We start from the raw sequence: 26,318 nt of genomic DNA, 5'->3' as shown, positions 1-26,318 counted from the left end.
TCAGAAAGTCTGAATCACACACCAGCGCCTGGTCCCGGTTGAGCCTGGACAAAGACTGGGCCCTAGCCTCCCTGTGGGGGCTGTAATAGACCCTGTCCAGCTCGTTCAGCCTGCCCTCGCTCAGGGCCCCTTCCCTGGAGTAGTTTCGCGGCCCAGCATCCCGACCGGGCCCAAAGTGCTCCCTGTTCCTAAAATCACCCGTGTGTACCGACTTGGCCGCGATCACTGGGACATCGGAGAACTCCTCCTCCACGCTGCACTGCCGTGTGAGAGTCCTTTTCCGGCCCATGGCCAGCGCCCGCCTCTCTACGGGGCCTTCACAGTGAATGATGCGCACAGGTCCTCGCATGGGGCTCCCGTGAGCGTAGTACCCTCGATGGCCCCGCCCTAGAGAGCCTTCTTCTTCACTGCCGCAGTCTAAACCGCTGTCAGGGCTCTTGGTGTTCTGGCGGTTGGGTCGTCCCAAGCTGCGGTCGTCGGCGCTGTAGCAGTACCGGCTGTCGGTGAAGCGAGGGGAAGAGCGTTGGCGTTGCAAGCGGGTGCTCTTGCTGGGGGTGAGATGGTTGCGCACGTGAGCGTCTTGGGGGTACATCCTCCGCTGAGTGTGCGGCGTCCCCGGTCGCCCCCCGTCTTCGAAGGACAGACGCTGACCCATGCTGTCCACGCTGTCCGACTCTTCCTCGGCCACCTCGGGGATGCTGTGGAGACGCTTGCTGCGGAGCGACTTCTGCTTCACCACCTCTCTCTGGAGGTCCCAGCAGTCTCTTTCCTCAGCTAAGTCCTGACGCTTGTAATATGCCTTCAGTCGCGACCGAGGTTGGGGGTAGGAGGGGGGTTCAACGTCCCACAATTTCACAGTTCAGTTCGAGTCAGTTCAAGTAAACGGTTCAGTTTATATTTTTGCGAGGGAGGGGGGGGTTTGTAAAGTTTTTCGAAGGTTTTAGAACAGGCAGGAAACAACACAGTGTGTGAATAGAACAAATGGGGGGGAAAGACAAAATAAAGACAGAATTAGTTATTTGTGGCTATGTGGTAAGACATGCAGTCTCATTCCGTGAGGAGGAAATGGCATGCTCTGAACAGGAATCTGTCACAGCTTTAAGATGGAGCGGTAAATCGTAAAAAGTGGACACAGAGTTTACACATGGAAAACATTTAAACGAAAGAAAGCACTGGACACTGTGAGTGTTACAGGTGAGGGCAGTGGGAACATTTATGAGGATGAAATGAGCAGATGAAGTTTTTAAAAAGCAAAAAAAAAAGAAGAAAACAAAAGAACAATGCCAAGCTGAGTGGACGCACTCCTCCTGCGTATTCACAGTCGGTTTACAACATCTAAACGTTTAAAGAGAATGAAAAATGTGCAGCAGAGATTTACACATAGATGTGATGACAAAAAGGAGATGAAGAACTGGTGCACAGACAGAGTTAATACACCAGTATATACCCCTCATTAACACCTCATTGATCTACAGGTTTTACTGGACAAAATCAGCGGTATGCTAACCAAACCTGTAGTGATTTTCTGCTATAATACAAAGAAAAGATCAGCCAATACAGCACAGGTAGCTCTCGCTCTTATAATAATGCTTTTCTTTCATGATATCAAGTTGTCTTCCACACATCCCCGCTGACAGACCAAATGAAGACGGGATCATGTGCCGACAATGTTAACAATAACATTCAAATTAAACATTAAGACATGACAGACATAAACAAAAGTGGATATTTCCATTTAAGTACTCACTTAAATGAGATTCCCATGTGCACTTGATATGCCATGACCCTTTGATACAGTACAGTATATTAATAGTTGCATTTCAAGTTCACAGTCTTAACATTTTGACTTTCAACACTTGTAAAACTAGTCTGGTACAGTAAATCAAGCATCCAAATGCAATGCAAATGGTAAAAGTAAACACTGTATTTTTTTTTTTGGGGGGGGGGGGATTTGTTTACACCCTTCCCTTTTCACATGCATCTTGTACAGCTTATGTATACACAGCCATATGATCAGCCTGGGAAGAATAAAGCAGAGCTGGAGGGGCAGGGGTGGAGGAGCAGGTAGGGTGGGGAGGATGATTCGGCTAACGCAGCTAACAGGCACGGGAGATTAGCCAGGCAAAGCCACGACGGGCCTGGTTGTAGAGCTTGTGAAAGATAGCGGGTATCTCCAGAGGTGGCAGAGCCCTTCTTCCCTATATCTTTATTTCTCCCCACCTTCCTGTGTCCTCCCTCCAGGCCACTGTAGAGTGAAGGCGTGCAGGTAAATATGTACCTTGAGAGTGTTGTGCGAGTTGATGCTGCGTCTGCGGCCTTCCTCCAGCTGCATCTCAGAGTAAAGATCCTCCTCGTCCTCCTCCAGGATGTCAGACAGGTCAGATCCTCGGCTGCTCTCTGTGTAGTACTCCTCACTGTGGCTGTAGTGGTGATGATGGTGCTAAGGGAAATGAATGAGAGAAAGCAAGCTGAAGAGCGATTGTTTGGTAAGTAATAAAAGCTCTGAATTCAGGTCTTTTATTTTCAGCAACTGTGTGATGCTGTCAACCTGAAACCTGCTGAATCTGTCCCTTTAAGAGTTAAGGAAGTTCTGAATGCAAGATGTATCTTATAAAGTGTCCAAATTATAAGCCTACAGTACAGATTATAATACACACATTAAGATGGGACTCAGTTTGATTTCAGACTGATTTGATTTGATCCAGCAAACCGATTCTCCTGACACGCTGAGCACAGCTTGTGTTTTCTGTAAAGTACCTGTCTGCCTAACTCGGAGCCTCTGAGGAATTCATCCACCGAGGCGCCTCTCCTCCTGGCGTGAGGCGAGTCATAGCCATCCTCCTCCTCATCAGAGTTGACAGGATGCAAAGCATTACCTCGCTCACTGAAGATATTCCTTTTCTCGACCTGACAGGGGAAAAGTCAAACTTTTAGATGGAAAAAGGAGAGAAGAATAACCGAGAGGATGAAAAAGACAAACAACTTGCTTACTATCTTACTATATTTTCACAAATCTAATGATTTCCTCCAAAGCACTGCTTGTTTACAAAGCAGCCTAAAAGATATTACCATTAGCTTTTTGGCTGAGAGCTCTCTCATCACAAGCTGTGAAAAGGTTTAAGAGTGAAATCCTCACACACCCGGTTACCCTCAGCAAACACTCTCTGGGCAGCTTCCCTGGCCATGGCCTTGGCGATGGTGTTGGGGATGGGGACTCCCTGAGGCTGCGGCAGGATCCTCTGAGGAGAGGGAGATCGCTGTGGCTGGAAGGGCGGTGGCTCCAGGTTGGGACCTCGCATGGGAGGCAGCGGAGACGGGGAGCGTTCCCAGGGCTGGGCTGGCCGCAGGCCCACCTCATGCTCTTTGGTTTCTGGCTCTCTGGCACTTACTAATGGTTTGGATTTGGGCATGGAGTTGCGGTGTAAATGAGCCTGCGGATAGGGAGGAGGGGGGTGGATGGGCTGCGAATGAGGCTGTGCGTGGGGCAGCGTGTGGGGCTGGGGTCGAGGCAGAGGCTGCACCTGGGGCTGAGGGTGGTTCGGGGGGTACGTCGATGGATAAGGAGGGTGGGTTTGTGAGTGAACTGGGTGGGGTGTGGGATGGGAAGGTGCAGTGGTTCTGTGGGAAAGGCGTGGAGAGCCCAAGAGATTGTGCGGTATGATGGCCACAGGCGAGTCCTGGGACTCTCCTTGTGTTGATAACGTCCTTACAATGACTTCCCTCGCCTCCAGACCCTGAATCCTGGTTAAGTCCACAGTCACATAGTCTGCTGTGGGGTACAAGACCTCTGCTATCTGCATTTACAAAGAAACCAGAGTCTTTACCAAAGGGCAATTCAGAATGTCCTCATACAAACATACATGTATCAATATGCATTTGTAGCTTTTACATCTTGGCTGTCGTAAAATATAACTTCTACGAGACAGTTACCATAATCTAAAAACTCACTACAGGCAGATTTGAAGCCTTACAGCCACAGCACCATTTTTAAACTTCACACTCACTTCACACCTCTCGGGGAACGGTCAAATACTTAATAAATAAAGCATATATCTGGCATTTAGTTCAAAATAAGATAAAAACATAATTACTGGATACATACATGTGCATAACAAAAATAGCCTGTAGAAAAAGGGACCCAGGGCAAACCTGTTTATTTCTCATGCCTCGGGGCTGCATATGAACATTAAAGACTTTCTCCAGGAGATGGCAATAGAGTGCTACTGAGAAGTTACAACTCAGGAAGGCAGAGGCTACCCATTTTAAGATCTGCAGTGTAAGACTAAAAAAAAAATAATAATAATTTTTTGTTTGTTACCTTTTGTCCCTTTGTGCACACGGCGTAGCCTATCACACTGGCTCCGTTGGAGGTTCCTGAAGGCGTCAGGGGCGGCGGCTTCCATCTCACTTGCAGGACCCCGGGTGTTTGACCACACTGGACCTGCACCTCCTGGGGAGGGAGAGGGGGGCCTGCGGAGAACAGTGCACATTTATCAGACAAGGAGAGAGGAAATAAAGACAGACTGCCTGTTCCTGCCATCCCTGCCTGTTTGATCAAAAATGAATGAGCTGACCTTTGTACTGTGGACCGCTGGCGTCCAATATCCACTTCACTGTGGGATGGAATAAGCATGTTCTCGATCTGGAGGATTTGTAGTACACGTCTCGAATTTAAAACCTATTTCACTAAGATGAATAGCTGGAATATCATATGATAACATCAGTTGGGGACGGCTGAATAGCAGTATTTACCAGTAGGATGATTTTTCTTTCTATCTATAAACAGGTTTATGTCGGGGCACTGGTTGAAAAATCCAAGTCTGCCAACATTGGCTATATGTATAGCAATATCATGCTCTTGCTGACAATATTCTTCCGAGCATCAAAAAAACCCCAGTTTGCTATTTTCTCAATCTGTCCATCCTGCATGTATACTAAACAACATGCCCATCTGTGCAGCGCCGCCGTTCACCTGCAGCCACACAGCGAGCAAGAGGGAGTCACAGTCAGTCAGCAGAATCTTCGAGCCATGACGTGCAGCTGCGCGAGCGTCCAGGAATCTACATCAGAGCAATCTTAATCACATTTCTAAGACTGACTGTTGGGAAAAAACGCAGTCTCTGAATAGCAGCAGTAGCTGTTTGGAGATTTCATTTCCTCTTGTCATTTTTAAACAGCCCCCGTCACAAACAACGCGCTCTCCTCCGAGAGCCGAAACGAGTGTTTAAATGAATATCTCAGTGGAGCCACTTTCAGTAGTAGTGGACACAAACGGCAGACGCTGATTTCCAGGGAGCGAACTGGTAGCCGCTCTTTGCGACTAATATTAAAAATGCATCACTAAGCACTAATGAAGCAACTTGTTTGAAGAACACACGCTGAGTGCAGAAGCCTAATATAGCACTTCCATATACTGCCGTCGTCACTGACAGCGGCTGTCTGCCACCACTATTCAGACAATTTTAGACGCCTCTAATTAACATATTCAATAGATGGATCGTTTAATGAACTCTCAGCATGCGGGCTCGTCAGCTGCCAACACAAAATGTTAATTCAAACTTCAGCCTCGATCTCCGTCTTTCCCCCCTTTCTCTCTCTCTTTTTTCACTTCTTGACGTCATAACTCTGTCATCTCCTGTTTGGCTCCACTTTTCTCAGTGACTGCCATAATAATTGGAAGTGTCTCCTTCCATGGTAAATGGAAGGTGTCACACATTAAACATCCCTCCGAGTGCATATAAAAAGCAATAATATGAACCATATTCAATCTATAGGCAACAACAGGCTGACTAGTTTTACCTGTCCTTGGCCTTTCTCGCTTGACAGCAGGGCCGTGAGACCCAAGTTAACACTGGCTACAGTCAAGCAACAAAGAGCCTCCTGGGAGAAGAAATCCCAGAGATGCATGCTTAATATTTACACCCTTGTTTTCAGAATACTTCTTAAGCGGGTTTTCACGTTACAGCTTTATCAGAACGTCTTTTTTCTTGTTTGTTCGTGTTTCTACCCTTTACGTCTTATCACAAAAGCACACACACAGATCCTCGAGGGCAATATAAAGGTAGCTGGGGAAAAATCAAAATGACTAAAATGTTTGTAAGTGTAATGACCTTGATGTGTGTGCCTGATTAAACACGATGACTGGTACCTCAGATGGAAATTTTTCAGGCTTTTATTTATTGTTAAATCAAAGCTTTTTATGCAGAACAAAGTCTATAAGAGCACCGTTCGGACTGGGATAAAAAGAAGGCCGTGTTAGCCTTTTATCCAAAGCATTTTGTACCTGCCTTGGTGCATTTGCAAACAACAAGACTTTGCTTCACACCGAGTGTCTGATTAACCTTATTTTCGCATGCAGCAGGCAGCTGTTTGCAGTTTGTATTGGCACCAAACAGGAGATAAGGTTAAGGACTAAGTGAGATATAGAAAGGGAAGCATGTTGTTACATATTTTTCTCTGACGTTGCTGAGTCTGTTGGATGTGTAAACATTCAACATTCACCTCAACAACTTTATACTGCCCCCAAGTGGGAAAAAGAAAAATAAGATAGACAAGCCAAGGCAAAATGTGTTTTAAGCACAACACAAACCTTCAGCAGTAGTAACAGTATTATGTGTCTAAAGCCACACCACCAAGGATTTTGTGAGGCTTTACTTCAGTAAGATGGACTGATCAACCAACCAACCAAGAGACTGACATTGATATTTGTAGTCATGCTAGCATGGCTACAAATATCCCAGCATTTCTAGCCACGGCCATGCAACCATGCACCATGCAGAGGAAAATTCCTCCACTGCTGTGATTCACAAAACCAATTATTTCTTCACTGGGGTGACTTACGTTTTAAGGACTGACCTGCAGGCTGAGTGCAGAACTCCACAGAGATTTCCCTCTTTTCCCTTTGATCCACTGGAAGCTGCCAAGGCACCTGATGTGGCTGTGCGACAACCTTCACCTTGTAAACTGTCATCGGCTTCAAGTTGAAAAACTTGTACTTATAGCCCCCGGCCTTGACCATGTCATACTCTGCACCGTTGAGGAAGATGGTGTGACTGTAGTTGCTGTTGCTGGGCATCCAAGACAGCTCAGCAGAGACCTGCGTGATGCTGTCCACCCGCAGGTAGTAAGGTGCCACCACCACGTCCTTACCCACGAGAAGAGTGCACCGAAGTTCGTCTGACGGGCCCCTGTCAGTGATGCTCTGCACTGAGATGCGGTAGGTGTTTGTGGCCAGATTGAGCTTTTCAATAAGAGACTTTGTCCTGCCCCCGTAGGGGACACTCATACGAACCTCCTTATCCACCAAGACATTGTAGCCACTAATGGAGCCCCAGCCCGGTGGGAACACCGGAGGATCCCAGCCAATAATCACACTTTTGGCCAGTTGCTTAATCAGGTTGATGCGGCGGGGATAAGGCACAATATCTTCACCGACCTCGTCAATGCTGACATCCAAGGTTCCCGTGCCATTGGTGGAGGAGCCCAGGAGGTCCATGCCCAAGCTGCTGGTGCTTAGACAGTCTAATTTACTGTCAGACAGCAGGTTGCTTATGCCTGTTCCTGTGCCGACCCCAGGTCTTTGAGGCCTCAGGCTACTGTGGTTGAGGTAGCCAGGTTCTTTAGTTAATATGTCCCTGTGCTGGACAGAGGGCGCCTCCTCATCTTGGATAAAATCTACAAAATTGGATGGGACGAGTCCTCTCTGTCCATCCAGCAGCTCTCCTGAGGACACAAAAAGAATGCAGCTGGTACTTTGGTGACGTGGTAAAGTGCAAGATGAAAAAAAAAAAAAAATAAACACATTTTTTAAAAAAGACCTGACCTTCATAAAAGCCATCCTCGTCCATTGTTCCGTAAATGTAAAGGTACTTCCCAGCCACCAGGGGGAGCTCTGCCTCAGGATGCTCATTGGGTCCATCATAAGGATTGTAACTACAGTAAAAAGAAAACAAATTAATTAGCTTCCAAAGTGCACACTTTTTTGTTGCAATTATTCTCCATCTGGGTTTGTTTTATATCAAACACCACAAACATAATATGTATGTCGAGGAAAAACGATTTGCCGAGCGCTGCTTTGAAAATACAAAGTTTTTTTTCTGTTCTATTATATTTGGCTGTTTGCAAATATGAGAGGGTTGAAGAGAGTGTGGGTTGAAAGCTTTGGCCCTGTTTCACAAATCTGTGTGCTTGAGGATTCCAATTATTTTCTGTGCTGACAGGTTATTTTCTTTAGCAGCAGAAACACTGAGTCACATTTAAGACCACAGCGCTGCGAGAGAAAGCAAATAACAGAGCAAGATTTTCAGTTCAGTGCGAGAGATTTTCCACCACCTCTGTTTTAAATGATCACAATGATTTCACTTTGGTTTAGGGGTAGGGGTGTAACGTAAGCACAAAGCCCTGTAGGTTTGAAATGATAAACTCATGACAATCAAACTTTTTCCATTTATTTATTTTACAAATACAGCAGTGGTTGAAAAAGTAATTGTCTGTTTTGTGTGCATACCTGTAGCGAGCAACACACAGACGGACCTTCCCTGTGAACCGTGGTTTGGATCTGGTGGTGGAGCTGAGATCTTTGTCCATCTGGAGAAGGAAGCATTCACAGATTTTCACAGTTTCAACATCGAATGCGTCTTAATGTTTGCACATTCCCTTTGGTTCAATGTTTTAGCTTGTGTCAACTAAATATATTTGATCAATCCCAAATAATCTGCATGAGTAACACAGAGAAGCCTCCTGGATTCCCGCTGTGTGGATTTTCTCGTGTTCAGCCCAAAGACATTATTTAGATTAAAATGAATCAGCATTTTCCCAAATGTGCCGTCTACGTAAGGGATCACAGAGGCATGAGCGAGGGAATGAATCTAATACTGGTGAGTTCAGCTTAAAAAAAAATGATAATAAAAAGCTTTTTCACAGAAACTATTAGAGCTCCACTGACCTGAGTGACAACACAAATGCTTTTGGGTAAATACGTGGAGCAAACGATTGAAATTATTGGGAATTCTCCCACGTTGTGTCTCAACGGTGTCGTTTGGGATTTTTAGACCGTCTTTCCGCAGTTTATTAGATTCCATTTGTTTGAGATGTATCGAATCGATCTGATTTCGGATGTGTACAAATGGACACTATAATATACCTCAGAGAGTAAAGTCCGCGCTGGACTGCAGGCTCGACCTCGAGTGAGGAATGTTGGCTTGACAGAGAGGAGCTCAGGCTTGTCTCCGCTGACTTGGAGTGGTCGAATGAACTCCGATATCAAAGATCTGCTTGTTGGGGCCTCATTGCCTGTGGAACAAAAGCAACATAGCTCCACACATCACAATATAACAGAACTAATATCAAAGTCAGAATTTTCATCTTGCATTTGATTGCATGCTGTCCTTTAAAAAGGTTCTGCCATTTAATTCAATTTGATTTCATGAAATTTTTGTTAAGCAGGATGATTGATGTGGCTCTAGCACAGTACTTGTTTGCTTTGGTTTTATTTGTCCACCACTTCTTTGGTGAATCTCATTCACCTTTTTTCATCAATTACTGAATTAGCTCTGTCTGTATTTATAGTCCTGTGCTTCTCCTTGTTGTCTGTGTGATCATCTGCGTGTACTCTGTGTTCCCCGGCTGTTCCATCCTGGCTCTTAGTTTTTTTGGATCACTTTATATCATTAATCTGTGGACTGTGTGCTTGTTTCTGCCTGAACTCTGCTGTTGCTATCGTCTTCCTTTTGGTTTGATTTGACTTATTCTTAGTTCTTCAACCTAACAGCATCCATGTGTTCTGTGATCTCTGTGTGGATAACCTGAATTTAGTACAAACTGAATAAAAGTGGCCCAATGGATACTGATTTTTAGGGGTGACGAAGGAATGTGACATCCAGAATGAGATGCAGTCAGCGCTGACATCATGCATCTCCACTGCTCGGCTCACTGTTACATCACAGGCACTGTTGCACAGTGTGCCTGCCAGTGTCTGTCCTTATCCTGGGTGAGGTCAAGCCAGGTCCTGAATCAACTGCTCCTGTTTCTCAGCCTGTTCCTGAGAGTGGTGTTGCTCCTCGAGTCACTTGCTAAAGTTTGGACTGTTTCTGTGTCAGGCAACTATTCCTGAGTCTGAGTCATCTGACACATAACCAATTACTAAGACTGTCCCAGAGTCGGCAGCAGTTTTCCAGCCAAACTCGGCTAAAGTCTTAATGGGCAGTACAGAGACTTGATTGATACTCAGACAATAAATTAAACTCCCGGCTCGACTAAAGTAAAAAGATATTTTTACTCCACCTGCGACTCCTGAGTCGACTTACGCCACACCTGCCCAAAAGCCTAAACAGTACTGATGACCTACAACCAGTTCCTGAGTCATTCTACTTGCTGGCTCCCAGTGGCTACAGTGGGAGGATAGATGATATCTATTAACTCCCACCCTGAGGAAAACTGGTCTGCTGGAGTACCAAGATTCAGCCCCCTTGAGTGTCCCGCTTCATTCCCTGAACTTACTCAGTTTCCCCACCTTTCATGGTGTATCCTCCATCACAGAGAGGGATTCTGTCCTCAACACTGTCCTTTCCCACAAATAGATCCCGCCTTCACCGGCACTCCTTCCTGTCTGCTCAGCACCTGTGCTGCCTTCCTTAGTAACCCAGCCACTTTGCTATCCCACCTGTTCTTCACCCACCACGCGTTACTTTACTTTTGTCTTTGGGTCCTTAAAATGTAATTTTTAAAATAGCACATAACTTTATTTTGTAAATGTGCAAAATTACATAGCAACAACATCCTAAACAACACGTTGTGCTGTAATTAGTGAGTAACTGGTGCATTGATTTAAAAAGTTTTACATACTAGAGGCCATTTAAACAGATTACAGGTGACACAGCTGTCTTTGACTTAATATTTCTAAACGTTTAGTTAATTTGACTTTTTATGAGGGAAGTCATAAAAACTACTACTACTAATAGTTCCTATAAGACTGGAACGATACATCTTAATTAACTGTACACTTGAATACAGGTGATCTACAGTACCGGCGTAACATTTATCTGCTGAAAGCATGAGCTTTAATGCTAACAAATGGCCTTTACCTTTCTCTGTGGGGGCAGCCAGTCCATTAAGGAGCTGTGACAGGGATTTGTTCGGAGACCCAGGAGATTCACACACAGTTAAGGGTTCAGTGCTGAGGATATCAAACTTCCCAGCCTGGAGCCGAAACTTCTCCAGCTCTTTAGACAGGAGGTTGAACTGCTCACTCTGAGTCCGACATTTCTCCTCCAGCTCGCGGACTTTGGCCTGATGGCGGGGAGGGAGGAGACACATTGAGACAGAAGCAAGAGACAGAGGAGGAGAGAAAAAAGGATGGGAAAGGGAGAAAGACGGAATGGAGACAAAGAAAATAAAAATAAAAAATAATGATAAAGACACAAAAAGAGTTCACGCTAAAACAGGTGACACATTGTTGAGCTGTCTATACGTGAACAAGAAAACAGACATTTACTGTAGGACTAATAACACTGATCAGTCATTACAAAGAAAAGAAACCTTGAAATGACTTCTTGACCACTACTGACGGTACATTATACAAATCGCATGCACAACTATCCTACAGTTCATAATAACAGTACTCCAAATAAAACTTATTTCAAAGCATACCCAAACTGTCTTAAAGGATGAGGACGATGATATTATATGTTTTTGTTATTGTCGTGTAAGACCTTAAAAAGACCAACAACAGGAAGCTTTAAGCGAATTGAGGCAAACAGTGTTGAAAGCACACTGCAGCAGAGGGCAACGTGTTTCTGAAACTGTGATGAGCATGAGTAGTGCGGTTTATTTTAAGTCTATCCCACACACTCCACACCATCCAGGGAGTATGCACTGGTGCTCCACTACTAACTGGGTCTGTATTTATCCGAAGATGAGAATAGCCACCATAAAATGCACTATTTACTTCAGTTTGCGTAATCTCTGCTGGAAATGCAGAATAGCCCTTTTTTGTATATTTGTCACACTTACATTTTTTCAGATCATAAAACAAATTTCAATATTAAATCTAATACTAAAGATGACGCCAGTGAATAGAAAATACAGTTTTTAAATTATGATTTTGATTTATCAAGGGAAAAAAAGCTATCCAAACCTACCTGGCCCTGCGTGAACAAAAGTAATTTCCCCTCTTGTTAAAATTATGAATAAACTTTGATTAACCACATTTATTTGGAACGCTGATTTTAGCTTAGGTCTGATTACTGCCAGACCTGCTGAAACAAGAAATCACTTAAATACAGCTTGTCTGAAAAAGCGAAATAGGCTCAAAGAGCTCAAAACGTAAATCTGAAAAAACAGCCGAGAAACAGTTGTTGACATCTATCGGTGTGGAAATGGTTACAAAGACAGTGAACCACAGTGAGAGCTATTATCTCCAAATGGAGGAGATATGGCTTGAATAGTGGTGAATTTATCAAAATGACTCCAGAAGCGCATCGATAGTGGTCACAAAAAACCCAGAAGAACATCTAAAAGACTGCAGGCCTCACAGTTAAGGATTGCACCAGCAGTCAAACATGGTGGTGGCAGAGTGATCATGTGTGGCTGCTTTTAGAGAAAATCCTGAAGGAGAACATCCATTCATCACTTCACCTGAAGCTCAAGAACATTTGGATTGTGCAACAGGACAGCGGTCCAAAAAGATCAGCAAGCCCAACTCTGAATGGCTCAAAAAAACAAAACAAAAAGCAAAATGAGCCGAGTTAAGATTCAGATTGAGTTCCTTTGGCATGACCTTAAACATGCTGATTATGCTTCAAAACCCTCCAACGTGTCTGAATTAAAACAATTATGAGAAGAAGAGTGGGTCAAAATTCCTCCACAGAGAAAGATTCACTGCCAGTCGTCACAAAAAGCTTGATTGCAGTTCACAACCAGTTATTAGATTTAGGACACAATTACTTTTTTCACACAGGGACTGCTAAGTTTGGATAACTTTTTTCCCTTAATAAATCAAATCATAATTGTATTTACTGGGATTATCATTGTGCTGTGTATTTAAGCTGAGTGAAACACAACATTGCAATTTCTTCACCACTGGATATGACTGGACTTGAGATGAGACCCACACACAAGGCACGGAGGTCTGCTTGCTGTTGGTACTGGTCTTTCTGTAAGATTTCAACAATAACAAAAATTTTGCATAACATCATCCGTACATGTTGAGAGCAGGAAACATTATCGCACAGACTAACGCTGACAAACTGAACATGACCGCTTGGGCAGGTTCAATAGAAAATTCCAGGTGCTGCAGCATGGTTTCCCATGTAAAATGATGCAATGCATTAGCAATCACTTCTCGGTCCGAAACCGAGCGCAGTCTGAGAGGCTCTGGAAGATACTGAAGCGACCGTGGAATTATACAGCGCCGCCCAAAAACACAGTGATGCGCGCCGCATCAGTATTTCTGTTAAAACAGCGTTTCATGCAGGCAGGTTGCTGCTGTATATAACATGCTGCTGGCAGACTGACGACAAATATATTCCTGCATTTTTGAAACGGAATTAGTAAATTAGGAGACACTAGTTTGAGCAGCATCATACAGTTAGTTGTATGGCAAGTAGACGGTTTTTAAAACACATGCTGCATAAACACACATGCAACGCTACAAAGGAAAAAGGATCACATTCATCACCGTCTGGTACTGTATCCTATACTAGAAATGCAGTTTGTTCTTTTTAAGCTACTACATATTATAATGAAGAGAGAATATTATACTTTGGAAAGACTTACTTATTTTAGCCTGAGAGTTTTGTTTGCTCACATGTAAATAGAATTTTAACATATCTGATGCGAATACATGTCGATACAAGTGATTTATATTGAATTAAAGTGTATTTTGTTACTTGGTTTTCTGATTCTTTTATCAATGTTTCTTTATGATCAGGCCAGAAAGACCTCCGTGCTATCTATTAGTCATGTTTCACCCTTTCAAAGAGTCCACTCGTGAGTCTTGCCTTGTGAAACGAGCTGAAAGGGCTGTATGAAAAGATCGATGTGAAAAATTGTACTGAAAAGCCAAAAGGCATGACCGCAAGTTAAATCAGCTCATAACTGCATTTTTTTTATGTTATCTCTTTAGCCAGATAAATGTTGATCTTAATTCACAATGTGGTGTTACTTGGCCCCATGGGTCAAACTACATACCGGGCTGCTGTATATCCCGCTAATGGCAAAGGCGTAAAATATATATACTTATATATATCAAGTAAATAAATAAAAGCAATTCTGAAATACCTGCATGCTGTCCAAGTGGTTCTGTATAAGCATAAACACACATCCATACAATGACAAGAGATGTAAGAAAGAAATAAAGCACAATTACACACATGTGAGCACTCATACACATCTCTAAAATCACAATCTTTTCAACACACACGCATACATATCGCTGTATTACAATGCCAATACAAAGACTAAATATAGATTTTTGCGTGCTTTATGGTTCATTTACCCGAAAAGCAACTCTCTATACCAAAAGTCATTTTAAAGATACTGTGAAAAAAAAGCAGTATACTCTGGCCAAGATAGTTTTAAAACAATAAGACTTTAAAGAAACAAAAAAAAAATTCAGGAAGTGAGGTCACGGAAAGCAGGAAACGCTCGAGCAGCATACACAAAAACACACAGCAAAGCCCCCAAGACCCCCAGAGTCCAGACGCTCACCTCTAACAGATGGACAGCGCCCTCATGTTCCTTTTTAGCCTCAACCTGAGCCTGAGAAACACAAGGTGCAGTTCACTTACATTGCAGTTTATGCTGTGCTTTAGTTTCTGTTTAAAACACCGACGAGAGATCCTCACAAAGAGCATCTCTCAAAGGCATTCATTGGTGCGCGAGGTGAAAATGGTTGAAAAGACGGCGCGGACCCCCGTCCGCACTCACGTTTGCCAGCAGTTGCTTGATTCGATAAGATATCGCAGAATGCTTAAAGAATATCGCGTCTTTTCTCAAACCATTTTCACCTCTCCGGTTTTATGTTTTGTTAAGCATGTTTGTCATTTATCATTCGGAGAGCTCTGCAACATGAAAGCATTACATGCATGCAAGAAACTGAATATAATCAAGCAACTGCAAGCTGAAGAGCACCTGCACAAGAGTCTCTAACTACCAGCCCAGGGGTTAGATGCACACATGATTTTATTGCTTCTATTATGGTTTCCCTCAACACAGAAATCATAGTAAGGCTACTCCTTCAGATATAACATCAGCTACAGAGGTGAAAGTGACATAAATGCTCATGTGTTGTCAACAACACAGGAGCAAAGCAGAGTACACAGCTGTACATTTTTGCAAAGCTAACAGGAACTGCTGATTGTGGTTCGGGGAACAGCCATTTTTAAGAGAAGACTACTTCCTGCATCATCTATGGGCAAAAAAGTTTGAGCCTGCCCATGTATCTGTAGTTAAAAAATACTGCAACGTTTACTCTTGCTGTGGCTGTTTTTCTTTTCGTTACACGATTCGTAAATGGCCGTTTCAGACAGTGAACATCTTGCCAGGGTGTTTGTTTGCATAGTTGTTTTTGGGCTACATCAAAAGGTGTAGATTTATGATCTGATTTTTTTTATGCTAGTGCGCTCCAGAAAAATGGGAGTTTACAGTCTAAAAGACAAGGAGTATACGGAAACACGGCATCGTACGCATCATTTTTCTTATGAAAACGAGAAACATCTGTTGAGAAAAAAAATAATAAAGCGTTCCACATAAATACGAGAGCATCTGCGGGGCTTTACCATTTCATAAATCTACTTTGCAGGCAATTAATTTAGAACACAGAGAGTAGTGAGTGTCTGCAGGAAGATAAGGCAGTAATGAGCTTCTGTTAATGAGAGAAAAAAGCTGAGAACGACTGCCTGTGAAGGGCTGACTGTGAAGTCAGAACACTGCAGCAACAGCAACACGAGGGTGCTCACAGTGTTGCCAGAGAAGGCATTGGTGACAATTCCTATCATGTTCACACTATCAGTAATCTCAGCCGTTGCTTTCACATTACAGTCAGCTTCAGTGCACAGTGGAGGAAGGCCAACCATCAAATGGCCAGCGCGAGCCTCCCCCCCCCCCCCTTTATTAAAGTGTGCCTCTAAAAAGTGTCGTGTCTACTTTGGATTCTAAAAGTCTGATTTGCTCGCTTGTGACAAACAAGAGTGCTCCAGAAACGCTCTGGGATTGATAAACAGCTGCAGGACGGGGATGCGACAGAGACGCTCGTGCGAAACTAGTGCCGGTGCTGAAAATGACGAGAAAAAGCGTAGAGAAAATCATGCACTCCTTAACTTCTGTTTCGTTTCTGTTGACTTTCACCTTTGTTGCGCTGTATGTTTCGCACGGGTGTTCAACAAAAAGCTTTTTCACCCATGACACAGGCCAAAAGCCGGGCAAACACAAAAGCCCATCCCCACTGGTGCTGGGAGTTCTCTTACCTTCTGGAGAATGTCAATCTCCTGCTGCTTTGCATTGAGTACAGCCAAGGCCTGCTCATGCTCCAACTCTAGCTGCTGCCTCCGCTCCGCAGCCTCTCGCATATGCTGTCCACAAGGGGTGTAGGGATGGAGAGCCGGAGGGGAAAATTGTGGAAGGAAGGGGGATGGGGATGGGGTGGGGGGCATAGAGAGGGCTGCTGTTAGTGGTACTAATACCCAAAGGCACAGAGCCAACACAAAATGCATCTGCAGTCTTCAACTCCACATTCAGAAGTGTTACATGTGCACACATTACGCATACAGAGGCTGGTTAACAGTGTACTGACCTTTAAACCCTTAAAAAATCAAGAAAGACATAAACTATGCCACAGCAAATGCCACGTGAAGACATGTTTATGTCGAACGATCCGTGGGAAAGATCAGATCTCATCTTGCGCAAAGGTGCTCATGGATGAGGACTAGGGATGCTTTGGTGTGTGAACGAGAAACTTCCATCGGCAGTGAGGTTTGCTGCCCCCTTTAGGTAACACAAGACCTGTTTCGTCTCGGTTACTTTGAAAAGCCGTCCTCTGATCTCGTCTTTGCGTGATCAATGCGAGGTTTCGTGTTACGTGAAAAGGGTGAGCAAACTCTCTGACGTGCTCACTTGTCTGTGGTCATCCATAACAACAAAAGAAGCCATACAGTACGGGGGGGATTGAATGCTCGGCTCTTCCTAACACAGTGTGCCCATGTCACATCACTGCTCCCACTACATGTGAATATTTGCAGCGCTGTAAGGTGAAAGAAGCAAATGACATTTACATGCCAGTAAAAATCTAAGATAGGTAATGTCATCAGACGTGTAGGTGACATTATCATCTAGTCTTCCTCCCCCTCCCGTCATCGTAAAGCCAAACTCTTTGTCCCGCCTCATGCATAAATCACATTAAGCAGTGCTGTGGTCGTATAGCCACGTGACCATTCGTATGTCTGGCAGCCCGCGGATAAAGGGAGGGATAAGCACAGCCACTGAGGTTGACAGAAAGCATTCAGAATGGGCTTCTCCCCAACAGATGGACATAGCAGTGATACCTTATAAATCTAGCAGGGGCAGAGGGGGCAAGGGGAAAGAAGGAAGGGACAGATCAAGTCGGGTAGGACAATGTGAAAAGGTGAAATAGGAAAGGGAAGAGCGCAGACTGTTCCGAGCTTCTACTCTTTCACAGCTCCTGGTCAGACCTCCCAACACGACACTGGAAGGCAACAGACATGTCGAGGCCATTAGACAGTATAGCGGAAAATAACCAGATGGAGGCAGTGTAGCACAGATAGGAGAAAGGGGTATTGGCAAAAGGGTTAGGCTCCATAAATGAAAAGGAATCCCAGGACAGATGAATTACTAGAAATGGAAATGCACACAGTACTGACAGACAGCGTCTGTTCTAGGAGCCAGCTTCCTCACCTTGAGCACCTGCTCTAGGTTCTCCAGTTTGGCTTGGAGCTGGTTCCTCTCCCACAGGGCTAAATCTCTCTCCTGTGTCACAGCACCAAGGGTCTCTTTGAGCTGGGCATACTCAGACTTCACCTGTGCACAAGGGAAAAGCAAGGTCCAGCGTTTTGATGAGTTGCATTACAGTATTCAATCGTCACTAATTTGTAGCATTTTTGGAACACAAAAATTGATTCATGTTATGTGATATGGGTAAATACCCTTTCAAGTTCCCTCACCTGCCCCTGTCCTCCTGCAGCCCTAAAGTTTAATGATGCAAACAATGGAGCATGATGGCTGTTTTAAAGTTGAAACTAGCAACTGAAAATTTGAATTGAGTTTGTACATGAGATAAGGAGGAGGGTAACTTCCCATACACCTTTATACGGTGGCCTTAAGCCTGGACTTTTAGCAGACCAGATTTAAGGCACTTGTCCAGTGGCTTCACTTTTCAGATGCAGAGGCTACATGAATCACGAGCCTGTGAGCCTATGAGAGAAAATATCTAGCAATGAGTCAGCGACAGGGATGTTTTTGAACACTGCAACTCTTTCACAACTGATGCAACACAACGCTACATGTATTTTAATGATAACGGTACAAAGTGGCCTCTTCAGCAGCTGTGCTTAGCACTAAAATGACTCTGGTTCCTTTATATAACAGACATGGTGCTGGTGCTGGGGCCTCCAGAGCAGAAGAGCTTAAATAGTCTGTCACAGCCGTTTCCAAGAGTCTGCAGCATTAGTCCAATTTTTTTTTCTTTTTTTTGAAAGTGCACAAAATTACAGAAACTGTTCGGTAATCTAGTTCATTAAGACAGCAGCTTCCCAATATCATTTGTATAGATACATATCAGTCAGTCAGTGACTGATACAATATTTATGCGAGCTGAATATAACGTGCTACATGAAGGTTAGAGTTGCTGCTTTGGAATGAATGACGCTGAACAGGTTTTGCCGTACTATAAAATGTGATGCGATTGAATGGCACGCAACAGGCAGAAAGTGGTCGGGTAAGAGAACTGCCTGGTTTCTTTGCTAAAACTATATAATTGTAATTAACACAAGAGTAATATAATTGACTCACTCCCATTGCTATGAACCAAAATATTAATACATTATTCATGTTTCCTTGTTAGCCAAGCACCAAGCATCTGACTGAACCAAGCGTTGTGACTATTTCCAACACTACATATTCTTTATAATTTGTCTTCCACAGATCATTTGTATTGGTACTTAAGAGGCAGCTTTTTATAAAGGCCCCTAAGTGGAAGTGAGATGACTGGCTCCTGCGGCCGTAATGTGGTAAAGTCCCTTCCTCAGGGCGACCGTGAATGACTAATGATTCCTCAAGGAGGGCGTTTCGAGCGACATCAGCAAAGCAAAACACACACAGAACCCAGCGAGTCTGTCTCCTCTGAACGGCCCACATCCACACATTACAAACTATCTGGAGGGGGGTGCCACGCCTAATGCAGACAAACTGAACAACTACACTGGATCCAGCAGAAGCAGGTCAATAGTCTATTAAGGGTAGAGGGAGGCTCTCTCAGTAGCCCCTCCTAGTTCATTCAAAGATAACAGGCATCAGAACACAGGGTTGCAAGCCAGGGCTAGTATCTGCACTACCCTGCAGAGAGCTACTCTCATATCTGTCAGTCTGATAACAGCTGAGATCACTGCTGCAAGAGCCACCCATGTCCTGATAAGACACCAGTAACAAGCATTCCACCCTTCTTCAGCACCAACAGTAAATACCTGCCAGTCAGCTGCTTCACAAAATTGCTTTCCCATTCATAGAGAGGCCTGGGGCTCCTTGTTGGTCTACTTGGACTTTTTGTTATCAGCTCCAAATGCCTTTGAAGTCTTGGGACTAAAACTGAAGGGATAGTGTGTGTGTAGGATTGTAAGTCTTGTAGATTTCATTGATAATGGGCTCCATTGATCCAGTATAAAAGGACATATAATCTGTTTGTGTTATGGTTTGACCCAGAAACTCTTCAGATTGTGTCAAGATGGAGAGGCAGTGACAAGTTAGCAGCTATTAGTGTGTACTTATGTACAGCAAGCTTTCTACACGTAGCTTTCACCTCTTACCTCCTCATAGTCAGATGCCTTGTGGCTGTTGCTGAACAACTGTAGATTCAAGTGCTTATTCTCGTGGAGGAAGTCTTGAAGCTCATTCTCCTAGGCAAAAGAGGCAGAAAGGAAACTGTTTAAAATCCACAAGTCACAAAGATTAGACCAGAGCACAGCACTCAAGCCCAGTATGTTGTTAGCAATAACCCATGCATTATTCATCCAAGAAGACTGCTTGAGTTTCTCTTGTACGCTCTAGAAAGCATCGCTAAAAGAAGCTGCCACTTCAGCTGCTACAGGAGAACAATAAGAATGTCATAATAGTTTTCTGTGTTAGCATCTCAGATACAAAGCAATGAACAGAACAAGAAACTCAGAGAATGTTGTTTTTCACTGCTGCGAGCGTTTTGGAAGCAAACATGTATTCAAATACTACACACACACACACACACACAATGATCTTTCCTACCAAGTGCTTCAAGCTGGGAGTTAAAAAAAATCCCTTCATTGGAGAGAAGGAAAACTTAATTACATTCAATCAACAGTCGCGTGGCGTGCCGTGAATGCAATTTGCAGTGCCAACTTGAGACTTCCCTGAGATGTGCAATTTATAGCAGCAGCAGCAGCAGCAGCATGTAGGCCAAGGGTTCTTCTTGTCTGGAGCTAAGAAGCTAAATGGCTCATGCATGATGCATTTACTGTAAATACAGTGCATCCTAATGGCCTGTGATGGAGAGTCTGCTCCTTTATGTTTTACTTATGAAGGATGCTTCATAAAAATGACCCAAGAGGTAAACTTGGAAAACTAACATTAATGCACACTAATGCACAGCCTGCGTGACATTTGTGTTACATGCACACCAAAACACAGAGAGACACATTTTCTTTCACGATCACATGGTTTTCTATTTATATCTTATACAGAAATGGCAAAAATAACAATAGCCAACACCGAAACTAATTTTTTGTATTTGTTTATTCCCTTTTTTTTTAAATTAATTTCTTCACTTCGAGCCAAGGAAACAGGGAAGCTCTACAGCCTTTTAGCTTTTATGCTACAGCACAGTATTGCCATATTTTGTAGATCATATAATATCAATACAGTGAGAGCAAATATCTATATCTTACTATATAAAATAAAAACAAATGGAACTTTTTAGTGCTGGAATAATAAAATCAATTCTTTTTCAGTTCGCCACACGATGCTGTTGTTGTTTTTTTGTTTTAAATGACACCAGCATATTTGATATTTAGTGTGAGAGTGGAAATTGTTGCAATTAAGATTAAGATATTGTGGAAAGAATCCAAAAAGCACAATGTGCATTTATATCAAACGTGTCTTGGATTTATTTTGCGGAAGTATGGGACAAAGCAGATGGATATAGCACATGGGATTTGCAAGGATAGTCATCCGTCCCTCTTCTTCAGGGTCATCTTAGCTGCCGCGCAGACACCCTTTCACACTCACATTCACACCTATGGGCAATTTAGAATCACCAGTTAAGCTAATCCCACTAACCGCACTAACTGTGTTTGGAGTTTGGTGGGAGGAAGCTGGAGAGAACCCACGCAGACATGGGGAGAACATGCAAACGCCACACAGAAAGGCCCTTTCCAGATGATGAATTCAACCCAGGCCCAATTCACGGTGAGGTAACCACCACACCACTGTGCTGGCCCAGGGAGTGCTATATGAAAGTAAAATATTCTGGGACTACTACGAACATGAAGGCTCATCTCACGTGCCGCCATTCTGAAAACAGCAAATATTAAAAAAGCTCAACTGAAAAAGCAGCCGACAGTGGGCACATTTATCTTGACAAAGCTACCTCTCGATTCAAAGGGAGCTAAGAAAATGACACGATCCATCACCCAGTTTATTTACAAAGACCTGAATCCACATAGTTGTTGTAGAAAACAAGGGTTTGGAGTCCATGTGACAGCATTGTGATATCTTTTCATAGACGCCGCCATACCCAGGCTACAGAGAAGTTAAACATAAAGCTGGGGAAAGTTTGAGTACAGCAGAAAGGAGTGCATCAACTTGTGACACACTGAAAAAAGATAAATCGCAATATATGCTACTGCAATACTCAGCATGTCACAAAATGTTTAAAAGTGCAAAAATATTGTATCATAGGTTATGTGTCACATCGTTGGACCCCCGCCTCTAACTGCTGCTACTCTCTACACCTACTTATGACAATACTAGCGTGACATCCGATACACAGTATAAATTAAAGTCACATATGTAAGACCATAGAAGAGAAAACACTATCAAGGAAAAGCAGAGTAAACAACAGCCTGAAGACAGTATGAGAGTTGAGAGTGAGCTTTGCTGCTTTTTCATTCATTTATGTCACAAAAAAAAGATTCCACTTGCATCGATTGTGTCCAGTCAATTTTAATGCTTCCCGAACAAGCAGTAGATTGCATTGGCAATCCTATTCATATCCATTGATCCTTCAATTCGGTGTTAATATGGGCTGGCTGAGTCTCCAGGTGTTCCCGCTGAAGGACAAACAGCTACAGAAAAAAAAAAGCAAAAGCTGACATTTTGCCGTGCATACGCTGAAAGAACAATATACTGAAGCACTTTAGACATCCTGGTTTGTTGTTGATTTAAGCATTTCAATATGACTGCCACCCTCATTTAAAATCCTTTTTTTTTGGTGGTGGTGGTGATGGGGGGGGGGATTTGGACGTGACAAAACACGCATAACGATGCAAACCAAATTGTGTCAAACACAGAGAATCAGCTGTGACTTTGTTCTATATTGTTGATGTGTTAATGCTTTAAACAGATCAGCGCACGTCATAATCCCTTGGCAAGACACATTTTTACGGAGAGCCCGTGAGCCAAGCCGTGGAAGCATTTCAATGCAGAAAACAGCGTGACCTATACTGAGCCGTCCTCGGCGTTATTCAGCTGAAAACCTGAGATTTCTGCTGAGATGAGATTTTATTGCACACCAACACAGACACACACACAAAGAACAGCAAGTTTAACTGAAAGGAGGTATTACAAAAAACAGACAGAGAACAAAGAGACTGAATTATAGGAAAAGCGACTGCCACACCGGACCACAGCAATAAGAGGGGGAAAAATGAATGAATGCATTCTATTTGATCTGGATAGGAGAGCTAGGACAGTTTCATGAATGATACGCAGTGGAAAAATATAATTAGGCCTTGGGGGCAGAGTACCCGGCTACTCCTACTCCAAATGTGCATTTGGTCCAGACATGCTCTGACTTAGCTTCGTGTGCCGCAGCAACGTGTTAAGTTTTGACAAGGCTGACAGATGAATCAACTCTGCCATTTAACTCGCAAGCAATTCAAACATTTCACCCACTAACTCTATATTCAGCAGCCTCTGTTCGATGTGGATGAAAGCATCTTATTCCTCTCGTTCAGAATAGGTAATTGCCAGCTGTCTAGATGTCCAGCAAAAGGAAAAAGCATATACTTCCCGTAACTGAAGACTGGTTCCTCATGACTTCTGTAATCTCTAATATTATTAGGAGGTGGCAGTAGGTATTGAGTTGTATAAATAAACTCAATTATAGTGTCAGAAATGTGCCTAAAATATCATCTAATGGTGTAGAACTGTGAAGATGACCGACTTTAAACAGTTGGTCAGCTTCACAGTTAGACTTTTCCTTTTCCCCCCTTACACTTGAATCTCTACAACACTTTAACACACCAGGATTCCAAGGACATGACGCAAAAAGCAAAATGAGCCACTTTCTGTAGTATACAAAAAAGAGAAGAAACATAGTCTATCTTCAAATTAATTTTGGACACCTAGAGTGCGTGCCATGTGTCCAAGGCAACATGAAATGCCAATTGCACCTTTAACAGAAGGTGTTTGTGTTTACAAACTGCTCCTTAATGATAACAAAGCTAACCACAAAGATGCCCTGGAGATACATTTCGGCACTGCTGTAAAGACCCTGGACTTATCGAGCCTGCCCGCCGTCTCCCTCAGCACTGATCTTCGATTATCGCGGACGCATATTCGAGCAACGCTGATACAGCTAATGCTTGTCGCCATGGTAACAGGCTTTAAATGCTCGCGGAGGCACGCTCTGCTGATGGTCTGTAGCTGTACACCCGATACCCAGGAAAGTAGAGGTGCCAGATGGCTGTGACAGTGTTTACTGTCACTCACACACTCAGTCAGATGATGTGTTTATATACACGGCCGCTGAACTCACGATGAGGGGGGACATTAATGAAAATGTGCAATTTCAACACTGGGTCAAAAAAAAAAAGAAGTATCAGTGTGTATTCCTATTGACACTGTTAAAAATTCGCCAACAGCGCAGGTAATCCTGCACGTTTGTGCTTCTTTTTAACATGAGATGTAGAGGAAACAGAGGAGAGAGAGGGAGTTGGTTTAGACCAAACAGGAAGTGACATTACTGTCAACTCGCCATCCCCTCACAAAAAAATTCCCTGGTCTTGTCTCTGTTTGCGTCGCTGTTCTCGAAGCTTGGTGGAGCAGGGGGAGACGAGAGCTGTACCGCAGTCTGTGGAGACCAGCCTGCCATTTCTGCTCGCCATTTGGGGACAGTTTGTCCTTTGGGTAGTTTCCCCTGGACTCAGCAGGCTAATAATGGGCGAGGAGGGAAGTGCTGCTGTGGGCAGGGACGGCGAGAGGAGGACAGCAAAGAAAACTGTCCTAATGCAGTGTTTATTTAGGGCAGAAAGCCACACACAAAGACAGCTCGTCTATTGAGGGGGGGGGCTCGGGGGTATGACGAAATGAATTCAAATGGTCCAGGACCAGACAGTGCCATTTAAATTACTGCCGAGTCCCTCGAGCTCCTACCTTTCATAGAGAAAAAATTCAATTTCAGACCATCTGCACTAGTCTTTTACTACTCTCTTTCAAACACGTATACTTTTATTGTGGTGCCAAACTTCAACTTTTTATAAAGAGGCTTTGATGTCTACAGTTTTTTCCCCCCAGCTCTCAAACTACAGAGCGGAAGAATAATGCTTTATCTACTCTCACTATCACACATACTCTAAAATTCTTTAGCTGAGCATTTTGCCTCAGAGTGTGTGGGTAACCAACTTTAACCACTGGAAATTCATAGCAGAAAAACTTTGCTCTCTCTCAAACTCAGCTTAAATGGACAGAAGCATCTCCAGCTTTGGCACACTGTGAAACAAACTGATTAGTCACTCTGGCTTGGTACCATGAACTCGTCTACACGTCCTTGCTGCGAGAAGCCGTGAGAACTCCTCCTGTCTCAGGTACAGAATGTTTCTCCAGTTAAATAAATAAAATATAGCAGGGTAATTATTGCCTTTGCTGGTCACTGGTTATTTTATCACATTTGGCATTTAGCCTGGCCTCAATGGCAAATCCCACCACTCCCACCCCTCCCAACACCACCAAACAGTAAAATTAAAAACGCTGTCTTGTGTGATCTGCCTCACCCTCCAACACTGCACACAGTCAGAGGAATTCGACTCGCTTTTCTCCAACAGAGTGGCTCTTAACAGAAAAAAATTAAATAAATTTAACCTTCGAGACTTAATTTAAGACATCAGCACCACATTCGAATGCCAGCATTGCTAAAGTAAAGGTACACTGTGTTTGTTTTAATAGAAAGCCTCTCTATATAACTTCTACTAACCAACAAAACTGACTTATTCTGTCATATCATGAGATTAAAATAAGATGAATCCAGTATAATAAGATTAAATGTGTAGTTTTTTCGTTTGTTTGGTTTTTTACTAATCAGCAGGGCCCGTCTGTTTCCCTTTTTCTTCTCTTTACCTTTTGTCCTGAGTCAAGGCCACTCCAGCGGGAAGCAGAGTGACATTTCTGGGGCATTATGAGAAAATGTCCTTAAAGAACCACCAAGTGAAAAAGAGTTGTGTAACATATCTCTGACCTTTCGCAGTTGTGACCACACACACACAGCGCTGTGTACCTCTGTTCATTTACATCACAGCTATGTTGTACCGAGCAACTGCGTATACAAAAGAAGCCAATAAAGCCACAGCGTGAAGATACTACTGCACAAGATGCGCAGCATTTCTTCGGTTTGTGCACGATCACTCACAACAAGTAATTACTACAGCAATGTGCATCGCTCATTCTCAAATGTGGTCCCCATGCCAACAAAACCCAACCCACAGATACTGCACCCTGCAATTAATTGTTCCAATTTTTTTTTTTCATTTCAGTCACTGCCAGGGAACCATGCTATCACTGCCACTCGTTTTCTCAAGGGAGGCTTGTGTGTGATGATAGAAGGCAAAGCTCTCAGGGTACAAATCAAT

General features: G+C 43.6%; 1 protein-coding gene across 19 annotated transcripts in view; it reads right to left on the bottom strand.

The window, feature by feature from the left end:
• Positions 1-26,318, bottom strand: part of rimbp2b (RIMS binding protein 2b) — a 116,432-nt gene that overhangs the window by 15,704 nt on the left and 74,410 nt on the right. For 8 of the 19 annotated variants that reach the window (XR_014801818.1, XM_084946476.1, XM_084946479.1 and 5 more), the window contains exons 1-14: positions 17,908-18,017; positions 16,464-16,568; positions 14,707-14,757; positions 14,278-14,298; positions 11,082-11,286; positions 9,143-9,291; positions 8,507-8,586; positions 7,823-7,932; positions 6,841-7,722; positions 4,319-4,470; positions 3,141-3,794; positions 2,758-2,907; positions 2,279-2,440; positions 23-799 (exon numbers count right to left, since the gene is read on the bottom strand). Coding sequence is in view for 18 of the 19 variants with exons in the window: in XM_084946476.1 (XP_084802602.1) it covers positions 23-799; positions 2,279-2,440; positions 2,758-2,907; positions 3,141-3,794; positions 4,319-4,470; positions 6,841-7,722; positions 7,823-7,932; positions 8,507-8,586; positions 9,143-9,291; positions 11,082-11,286; positions 14,278-14,298; positions 14,707-14,757; positions 16,464-16,565 (3,495 nt within the window). In the remaining variant the exon portion in view is untranslated. Of the gene's footprint in view, positions 1-22; positions 800-2,278; positions 2,441-2,757; positions 2,908-3,140; positions 3,795-4,318; positions 4,471-6,840; positions 7,723-7,822; positions 7,933-8,506; positions 8,587-9,142; positions 9,292-11,081; positions 11,287-14,277; positions 14,299-14,706; positions 14,758-16,463; positions 16,569-17,537; positions 17,670-17,907; positions 18,031-20,030; positions 20,121-26,318 lie in introns of those variants that run through there. The other 11 variants (XM_084946493.1, XM_084946494.1, XM_084946483.1 and 8 more) reach the window with 6 other exon arrangements.

Source organism: Perissodus microlepis, chromosome 12, assembly GCF_051167445.1.
Source record: "Perissodus microlepis isolate ML-2025 ecotype Zambia chromosome 12, ASM5116744v1, whole genome shotgun sequence".
NCBI classification, from domain to species: domain Eukaryota; kingdom Metazoa; phylum Chordata; class Actinopteri; order Cichliformes; family Cichlidae; genus Perissodus; species Perissodus microlepis.
The sequence above is the reverse complement of the archived record's forward strand: the minus strand, read 5'-3'. Positions and strand labels throughout refer to the sequence as shown.